Below are 10,298 nucleotides of genomic sequence, written 5' to 3'. Positions count from 1 at the left end.
GGTGAGGGGGAGAGAGGGAGGGGGGGTGAGGGGAGAGAGGGAGGGGGGGTGAGGGGAGAGAGGGAGGGGGGGTGAGGGGAGAGAGGGAGGGGGGGGTGAGGGGAGAGAGGGAGGGGGGGTGAGGGGAGAGAGGGAGGGGGAGGGGAGAGAGGGAGGGGGGTGAGGGGGAGAGAGGGAGGGGGGGTGAGGGGAGAGAGGGAGGGGGGGGTGAGGGGAGAGAGGAGGGGGGGGTGAGGGGAGAGAGGGAGGGGGGGTGAGGGGAGAGAGGGAGGGGGGGTGAGGGGAGAGAGGGAGGGGGGGTGAGGGGAGAGAGGGAGGGGGGTGAGGGGAGAGAGGGAGGGGGGGTGAGGGGAGAGAGGGAGGGGGGGTGAGGGGAGAGAGGGAGGGGGGGTGAGGGGAGAGAGGGAGGGGGGGTGAGGGGAGAGAGGGAGGGGGGGTGAGGGAGAGAGGGAGGGGGGTGAGGGGAGAGAGGGAGGGGGGTGAGGGGAGAGAGGGAGGGGGGTGAGGGGAGAGAGGAGGGGGGTGAGGGGAGAGAGGGAGGGGGGGTGAGGGGAGAGAGGGAGGGGGGGTGAGGGGAGAGAGGGAGGGGGGGTGAGGGAGAGAGGGAGGGGGGGTGAGGGGAGAGAGGGAGGGGGGTGAGGGGAGAGAGGGAGGGGGGGTGAGGGGAGAGAGGGAGGGGGGGTGAGGGGAGAGAGGGAGGGGGGGTGAGGGGAGAGAGGGAGGGGGGGTGAGGGGAGAGAGGGAGGGGGGGTGAGGGGAGAGAGGGAGGGGGGGTGAGGGGAGAGAGGGAGGGGGGAGGGGGAGGAGAGGGGGGGTGAGGGGAGAGAGGGAGGGGGGGTGAGGGGAGAGAGGGAGGGGGGGTGAGGGGAGAGAGGGAGGGGGGTGAGGGGAGAGAGGGAGGGGGGTGAGGGGAGAGAGGGAGGGGGGGTGAGGGGAGAGGGAGGGGGGGTGAGGGGAGAGAGGGGGGGGGAGAGAGGGAGGGGGGGTGAGGGGAGAGAGGGAGGGGGGGGTGAGGGGAGAGAGAGGAGGGGGTGAGGGGAGAGAGGGAGGGGGGTGAGGGAAGAGAGGGAGGGGGGGGTGAGGGAAGAGAGGGAGGGGTGAGGGAAGAGAGGGAGGGGGGGGTGAGGGAAGAGAGGGAGGGGGGTGAGGGGAGAGCGAGCGAGCGGGGTGGGGGGGGAAAAGAGAGCAGGAGGGTTGGTGGTGGGAGCAGCGAGCAAGGGTGGGGGTTGGGGGGGCGGGGGGGGGGGGGCGGCACATAGCAAGGTCTCCCAAAAAAGCAATGAGAACTGACCAAATATTCTGTTTTTGTGATGCTGGTTGAAGAATAAATGTTGGCCAGAATACTGGGAGTAATCTCCACTGCTTTGGAACAATGCCATGGGATCTTTTACTGCCACCCAAGACGACCGACGGTACCTTGGGTTATCTCATCCAGAAGATAGCACCTCTAACAGTAGAGCTCCCCCTCAGTATTATACTGCAGTGCTCAAGTCTCTGGAGTGGGGATGGAACCCATGACCTTCTGGCTCAGAAGTGAGATTGCTACCACTGAACCAAAGCTAATAACTACTAAGTATAGTCCTGCGGTTTTCAAATCAGAAAGTGCTGGATTCAATTTCCACCTCTGCCAAGTTCATCAATATTAGCTGGAGTCACAGTTGACCTTAAGTGTTCTGGAACAAGACAAAGTAAAGGTTCCCACTCATTATTAAGTCATCCCTACCAACACAACTGCAGTTAATGCAAGGAGGCTTCTCGGTACAGTTGAGCCTCCCTTATCCAGAACCCTCGAGACCTGGCCTGTTCTGGAAAAAGGGATTTTTCCTGACGACAGGTGGTCACCTTAAATTCGATGGTACAGGTACTGAGCAAGGGGATATCGGGGCTGGGAGTGTGGCAGAGAGATCATTAGCGGGGATGAATCGCCGGGGTCAGGCCGGCGATTGCGGGAGTCAGCAACGAGAAAGGACTTCAATTTGTTCATGTTGGAGTTCTGCGCATGCGCCACTCGGGAATGGTTCTGGACGAGGGGTGGTTCCAGATAGAAACATAGAAAATAGGTGCAGGAGTAGGCCATTCGGCCCTTCGAGCCTGCACCACCATTCAATATGATCACGGCTGATCATGTAACTTCAGCACCCCATTCCTGCTTTCTCTCCATACCCCTTGATCCCTTTAGCCCTAAGGGCCACATCTAACTCCCTTTTGAATATATCTAACGAACTGTCCTCAACAACTTTGTGGTAGCGAATTCCACAGGTTCACAATTCTGAGTGAAGAAGTTTCTCCTCCTCTCGGTCCGAAATGGCTTACCCCTTATCCTTAGACTGTGACCCCTGGTTCTGGACTTCCCCAACATCAGGAACATACTTGCTGCATCTAACCTGTCCAATCTCGTCAGAATTTTATATGTTTCTATAAGATCCCCTCTCATTCTTCTAAATTCCAGTGAATATAAGCCTAGTCGATCCAGTCTTTCTTCATGTCAGTCCTGCCATCCTGGGAATCAGTCTGGTGAACCTTCGCTGCACTCCCTCAATAGCAAGAATGTCCTTCCTCAGATTAGGAGACTAAAACTGTACACAATGTTCAAGATGTGGCCTCACCAAGGCCCTGTACAACTACAGTAAGACCTCCCTGCTCCTATACTCAAATCCTCTCGCTATGAAGGCCAACATGCCATTTGCCTGCTTCACCGCCTGCTGTACCTGCATGCCAACTTTCAATGACTGATGTACCATGATACCCAGGTCTCGTTGCACCTCCCTTTTTCCTAACATTCTGCCTTCCTATTTTTGCCACCAAAGTGGATAATCCCACATTTATCCAAATTATACTGCATCTGCCATGCATTTGCCCACTCACCTAACCTGTCCAAGTCACCCTGCAGCCTCTTGGCTTCCTCCTCACAGCTCACACTGCCATAGGATAAGGGAGTTCTGGATAAGGGAGGTTCAATCTGTCATCATTTATTTATACAATTTCAGAAGAACATAAGAAATAGGAGCAGGAGTGGACCATTTGGCCCCTCGAGCCTGCTCCGCCATTCAATATGATCATGACTGATCTGATCATGGACTCAGCGCCACTTCCCTTGCCCGCTCCGCATAACCCTTCACTCCCTTATCGCTCAAAATATATGTCTATTTCCGCCTTAAATATATTCAATGACCCAGCCTCCACAGCTCTCTGGGGCAGAGAATTGCATGGATTTACAACCTTCAGAAAAAATTTCTCCTCATCTGTTTTAAATGGGTGGTCCCCTTATTCTAAGACTATGTCCCCTAGTTTTAGTTTCCTCTACGAGTGGAAATATCCTCTCTGCATCCACCTTGTCGAGCCCCCTCATTACCTTATATGTTTCAATAAGATCACCTCTCATTCTTCTGAACTCCAATGAGTAGAGGCCCAACATAAGTCAACCCCCTCATCTCTGGAATCAACCTAGTAGACTTTCTCTGAATAGCCTCCAATGCAAGTATATCCTTCCTTAAATAGAGACCAAAACTGTACGCAGTACTCTAGGTGTGGCCTCGCCAATACACTGTACAGTTGTAGAACTTCCCTGCTTTTATACTTTATCCCCCTTGCAATAATGGCCAACATTCCATTTGCCTTCCTGATTACTTGCTGTACCTGCATACTAACTTTTTGTGTTTCATGCACAAGTCTCAAAGCACTACATGCACTACTTTGCAGAGCCTTATGAGGGCACACATAGTAGCTATTTTGTAAACAAGAACCCACAAGCACGCAATGAGATGGATTTTATTGGTCGAGGGTTGGCGCGGACACAAGATAACACCTTGCTCTTTCTCAAATAGTGCCTTGGGATCTTTAACTTCCACCAGAACAGGCAAGGTGCCTTGGTTTAAACCTCATCTTAAGGGCAGCATGTTTGACAATGCAGCATTCCAGAATGTTGGCACAGATTATGCTCTCAAGCCTGGTATGTGGCTCAAACCACTGATTCAGAGGCAAGATTGGTTCAACTGAATTGAGTTGACAATTTATTGAAATCGACCCACAATGTTCACAACCATTCAGTATATACATAACATTTTATCCATTCATTATTGGGTGTTGATATAGACCATCTAGGTTTCCTGTATGGTGGAAGGATGCCATATGTGACCGTTGGAATTCTACTCTGCCACAACCACATTAGATCAAGAAAAAAAATCAGAAGCGTTCCAATCCCAATTTAGACACACTGGTTTGACGATGCTCATCAGGATTATGTTCATATTGCAACAAAGTTCTAACAAATATTAGCATCATACTATGCTCATCAAATAACTTGGAAGATTTGCTCTGAAAAAGTGGAATGATGAGCTGAGAGTCCATCCAAGTGTTAGATAAAAAAACAATTAACCACATCTCAATTTCATGAGTACTTTGAAAGGCTAACAAACTATCTGCTGGAAGACTTGATAACTTTACATGTCTTCCAAGATATCCACTAAACAAAGATGACATTTTGTTTAGCAACACCAGATTTCTCTAGCACTCGAGCAACACAAATTATATTGCACAAAATCAAATACAAAGACTGGCTCAGGTATGTTACTACAAGACGGTCTACCATCATCTCCTGAGCAATCAAAATAGAACATTGGTTTTTCAAGTTTAAGCCCATTCCAAGGAGCTGGCTACAATATATGATCCCTTTTCACTGCAGTCAGCAATAAAGTACAAACTATATCGACTAATTTGTTTACAAGCGGAGAGTTATCCTGGCATCCATCAACACTACCGAAAATAAATCCACTAGTCATTCATCTCAATAGCCCACAAATTGCTGGAGCGGTGCATCTTCCGGCGAGCACCGGTGAATTTGAATTTTTTCCTCACACTTCAGATAGTATTATTTTTGTGACACAAACTCCTAGAAATTTAAATTGATAATGGCGCCGCGACATCAATGGGGCATCCAAGACCTCGTGAGTGTAGGGTTCAATTCTCTATGAAATTTAAGTACAAAGAAAGAGAATGATGGAGAAGAAAATAGGACGAATTAGAGTCAAATTAGATACAGAAAGAGAAATAAAGAGGGGGAAAAGAAAGATTGGATTGAGAAAGAGACATAAGGAAAAGAATTAATGATTTTTTTTAATCTTCTGAGACTAATAATTTACTACCTGCAGGAATGAGACTCTAGTGTTTCCATCGATCCCTTCCTGGACCTCCAAGGTTGAGAGTTTCATGTCAGGACCATCAATCCTATCATTAACAGAGTCCTTACGAAATGAAATACCAGCCCTAAATTTCTAAACACTTATTGGGAGGTCAACATTGAGCTCCTGTTTTTGCGAGACCAACGGGGAAGTGTAGCGCATCGTCCAACAATATGTGACAAATCATAACTGATGGTGTGGAATTTCCTCAACAAATGGCTGTTTAATACACTAATAATAATAATAATAATGGGCACTGGCAATTCGCCATTATTTTTTCAATTTCTGGGCCATTGTTGCTGTACATAAACTGGCTGTCAAGTTTGCCTCAGAAGTGACTTGTGCTTCAAAAGTGATTCACTGAAGTGCTTTCGGTCCATTGAGGATATGGAAGGTGCTACAGGAGTGCAAGTCTGTCCTTTATTTACACATTTCTTACACTGTTGTCGAGTTGGGAAACAACACATTATTAAAGTTTTATCTATTTGCATCCTATACAATTTAATCAGGTAACTAGGAAAATTCATTGCTTCTTAGCTAGAACCCAGCCCATCCAGTAATAAGTCAATGATAACTGACCTCAAAAATGTAGATTTACTGTCATGTTGCACTCTGGACATAATGAGGTAAAAGTAACAAACCTCCATTACATTTCAACATGGCCAACTGGTAAGCAGCCATGAAAGCCAATAGCTCCCTATATCAGTAACAATGACATTGGTGCAAATCAACTGGTCAAGTATAAAGTTCCAGTTATTTACTCCAAATAAATATTAACAGAACTCCTAAGCAATAAACCTCATCCATACTCTATCAAAGACCATCATCATTCAGTAGACAGTACAGGACATCATAATCTAGAGATAATGGCCACTGGTCTTTAGATACAGCAAAAGAACCAGAGAGAAGATGAAAAGAATTATTTTTATACAGTGAGTGGCTATGCTCTGGAAGGCACTGCTTCTGCCTAAAAGGGTGGTGGAAGCAGGTTCTATAGTACCGTTCAAAAGGGAATGGAATATATATATAAAAAAGGGAACATTTGCAGGACTATGGGAAAAAAGCAGTGGAGTGGAACTAATTGGCTAACTCTTTCAAGGAGCTGGCACAGGCACAATGGGCTGAATGGGCCTCCTTCTGCACTATGATTTCAAGAATAATAAAACAGAATGGAATCACTATTTCTTCACATAGCTTATGTATACAAAACATTTTATTGTGGCTCTAAGCCCTCTTGATGTGACATGGTAGTTTATAGACCAAATTATAAAGCTGTTGCACTTCCTCTTACACCACTAAAATAGTGTTTAAAAAAACTAAAGGTGACATCTCAAATTTGGCACCCTTTTGGAAAGTGCACTATGAAATTTGGGGAATGCAAACAGAACTATTAAAGAATGAAATACAAACAGAAAATGCTGGAAATATTCAGCAGATCAGGCAGCATCTGTGGAGAGAGAAACCGAGTTAACGTTTCAGATTGATGAACTTTCGTCATAAGTCGACCTGAAACATTAACTCTGTTTCTTTCTCCTCAGATGCTGCCTGACCTGCTGGGTATTTCCAGCATTTTCTGTTTTCATTTCAGATTTCCAGCATCTTGCTTTTGTATTTTCAAGATTATAGTCGCTCTGTAATATTCAAGTCAATAACCATATGCTTCCAGGGTCTTCCACCAAGCCCAAACCCTACATAAGGCTGGGATGGACTATCCCAACTCATATGGTCGGATTAACAAGAACAAAGAAATGGATGTTCGGCCAAACAAATCTGAGTGGAAGTGGGTCAGCAATATCCCCACTTTCCATTGCATCAATGTGGAAGAAGAAGAAATCTGAAGTGCGAGTAAACAGGCAAGCCTCTCCACAAGATCTTGCATAAATGCAAGTACGAACGCCCCACAGGGTTGGAGATACAATGAAGGTCTGGTCAGGTAACCGTAATAAGTATCGAATTCCACATTTCTGACCACAGACCACATGCTGGCCTTGCGGTCCACTTACCTGTTCTAAGAGCCAGAAGTAGAAACAAAGATTGAGTATTTATTTTCTGACTTGCTAACGTTCCCTATCAATAAATGGTTTCCAACCCCTTTCCAGCAAGAGGCAAATGAATTAGAATTCGTGGCTAGCATCAAGAAGCAAACGGCGCTGTGTGTTAACAGATCAAAGCACCTTTCTTTTCTTTGTTCTTCTTGGGGATCTGAAAACTCTTCCGAACAAGATCTTCGGTGGTTTTCTGAACGGCTGAGGCTCCGTGCTCCTCGCTTTCTGCAGCGAATTCGTTCGGAGCCGCAGCCGTGTCCGCTCGGAGCAGCCCGGGGGCGCTTCCTGCCAGCGGCCCGTTGGCTGGTTCGCCATTTTGTTGTTTGGATTTCGAAGCGTTTCGGTGGAGAAATGATGGCTTCGCCCTGCCGGCAGCTCCAACCCCGCTCGGGTGCCTCTCCCGACTGCCTTCTTTCACAATCGGGACTCGTTTCCCCTCAGTGTCGCTGTGAGAAGCCATTTTAGTGGCGTGAGCGCGGATCTGTGTGTTTGTGAGCAGCGCGGCCCACTTGTTCAATGTCCCTGCGCCATGCTCCCTATGTCTCTTCTCCTTGCACTCCAGCGGCATCCGCGCAAGGGGAGGCGGGGCCACGCCACCCAGCGGCCAATTAGAGGTCGCCTCGCTGCGCACTCATATAAAAGGTGCGGCTCAAGACGGGAGGTCACTATTTCAACAGCGCTGGAGGAGGAAAAGAAACATTCGGGAAGAAAGACTTTGCATTTATATAGCGCCTTTCACGACCACCGGACGTTTCAAGGCGCTTTACGACCGATGAAGTACTTTGGGGAGTTTTAGTCACTGTCGCAGTGTAGCAAAAGCGGCGGCCGATTTGCTCACAGCAATGTGATAATGACCAGATAATCCGTTTTTTTTTGTGCTGCTGCTGCTGATGGAGGGATAAATATTGGCCAGGACACAGGGGAGAACGCCCCAGCTCTTCTTCGAAATAGTGCTATGGGATCTTTTACGCCCACCCGCGAGAGCAGTCGGGGCATCGGCTTAAGATCTCATCGGAAAGACGGTGCAGCAATCCCTCAGTACTGCACTTGAGTGTCAGGGATTACTCTACTACTCTTCTAAGAAATAGTGCCATAGGATCTTTTACATCCACCTGAGAGAGCAGGTGGGTCCTCGGTTTAATGTCACCTGGGCACTGGAGTGTCAGCCTAAATTGAGCTCCAGTCTCTGGAGTGGGACTTGAACCCACAATCTTCCAACTCAGGCAAGAGTGCTACCAACTGAACTACAGCTGACACTGTGCAATTCAGTAATACTCCATTTATTATAAAGGGGATGGAGTGTAAAAGCAGGGAAGTCTTGTTACAGCTATATAAGGTATTGGTGAGGCCACACCTGGAATACTGCATGCAGTTTTGGTTTCCATATTTACAAAAGGATATACTTGCTTTGGAGGCAGTTCAGAGAAGGTCGATTCTGGGGATGAGGGGGTTGAATTATTAGGAAAGGTTGAGTAGGTTGGGCCTCTACTCATTAGCATTCAGAAGAATGAGAGGTGATCTTATCGAAACGTATAAGATTGAGGGGGCTTGACAAGGTGGATGCAGAGAGGATGTTTTCACTGATTGGAGAGACTAGACCTAGAGGGCATAATCTTAGAACAAGGGGCTGCCCATTTAAAACTGAGATGAGGAGAAATTTCTTCTGAGGGTTGTAAATTGGTGGAATTTGCTGCCTCAAAGAGCTGTGGAAGCTGGGACATTAAATTTAAGACAGAAATAAAAAGTTTCTTAAACGATAAGGGGTTATGGGGAGCGGGTGGGGAAGTGGAGCTGAGTCCATGATCAGATCAGCCACGATGTTATTAAATGGCGGAGCAGGCTCGAGGGGCAGTAAGGCCTACTCCTGCTCATATTTTTTATGTTCTTATCAATTATTTTTTTTAACCAGACCTTGCAACACCAGAGAAATAATCCAGCAATTCCTTGTCAGAAAATAGTTCCAAGAAATTTCAAATTAATAATCTTAACAGAAAATAATTTGTGGCACAAGGGTATTGCCAAGATAATCGTAGCACAGTCAAAACAATATCACCAGAGTAATAACCAAGTAGTTCCCCCAATAGAAAATAGTCCAGGCTACTGCATCAAAGTGGTATCACCAGAACAACAACCAAACAACTTCCTATCAAAGTAATTCAGGATTGTAACACTAGAATAATAATGCAACAGTTCCCTCGAAGAGCAGCGAACCTGGTCGGGAACAGAGAGAAGAGGAAAAAAAGAACAAAATGCTGGAGTGACATCACAGGATAGCTGGTAACTGCTTGAGCAATAGAATCTGGGAGCGAAAGCAGTGGAGGGCCGAGAGCGGTGAGTGTATAGTGAGAGCATGTGGGTATATGGAGCACGGTGAGAGCGGCGCTGGTATAAGGAGCAGTGGAGGGCCGAGAGCATAGCGAGTGAGAGCAAAGAAAACAAAAAAAATCGAGGAGGGACGTCACAGCAGATAGGCGATTGGTTGGTGAGTATCACTGTTGGCTTTTCTTTAAGTTAGGGCAGAGGGGTATACTAAAAATATTAGTTAATAATCTAATAAATAGAGGCATGGCAAGGCAGCTCAGTCTCGTGGAATGCACATCCTGTGCCATGTGGGAAGTCCTGGACGGCCACGTGTGCGGGAAGTGTTGCCAGCTAGAGTAGCTCGAGCTTTGGGTTTTGGAGCTTGAGCGGTGGCTGACGTCACTGGAGTGCATCCGCAAGGCTGAGAACTTGGTGCTAGTATGTTTCAAAAGGTGGTCACCCCGCAGCTTAAGAGTGTGCAGGCAGAGAGGGAATGGGTGACTGCCAGACAGACACGGAGGACCAAGCAGCTAGGGCACTCTGGGGAATGCAGCCAGAGCCAAGTCCATGGCACCATGGGTGGCTCAGCTGCACGGGGGTGGTGGGGGGGGGGAGGAGGAGGAGAGGAAGAAGAATGGAAGAGCAGTAGTGGTAGGGAATTTGATAGGGGAACAGACGGGCGTTTCTGTGGCCGCAGACGTGACTCCAGGATGCAGTGGCATGCTCCAGCTCTGATACTCCCGACCTGCAGTAGTGTTCTCTCGCAGGTGAGAGT

General features: G+C 47.8%; 1 protein-coding gene across 4 annotated transcripts in view; it reads right to left on the bottom strand.

Annotated features, from left to right (window-relative positions):
* The window catches only part of LOC139277177 (protein TASOR-like), a 52,132-nt gene extending 44,363 nt beyond the window's left edge, over positions 1–7,769 (bottom strand). For 3 of the 4 annotated variants that reach the window (XM_070895280.1, XM_070895281.1, XM_070895282.1), the window contains exon 1: positions 7,352–7,769. In XM_070895280.1, coding sequence (XP_070751381.1) covers positions 7,352–7,682 — 331 coding nt within the window. In that variant the 5' untranslated portion in view covers positions 7,683–7,769. Of the gene's footprint in view, positions 1–7,180; positions 7,271–7,351 lie in introns of those variants that run through there. The other variant, XM_070895283.1, reaches the window with a different exon arrangement.
* Positions 7,770–10,298: the final 2,529 nt, after the last annotated feature.

This window comes from Pristiophorus japonicus, chromosome 12 (genome assembly GCF_044704955.1).
Source record: "Pristiophorus japonicus isolate sPriJap1 chromosome 12, sPriJap1.hap1, whole genome shotgun sequence".
Classification (NCBI taxonomy): Eukaryota; Metazoa; Chordata; class Chondrichthyes; family Pristiophoridae; genus Pristiophorus; species Pristiophorus japonicus.
This window is presented reverse-complemented; position numbering and strand designations above follow the sequence as displayed.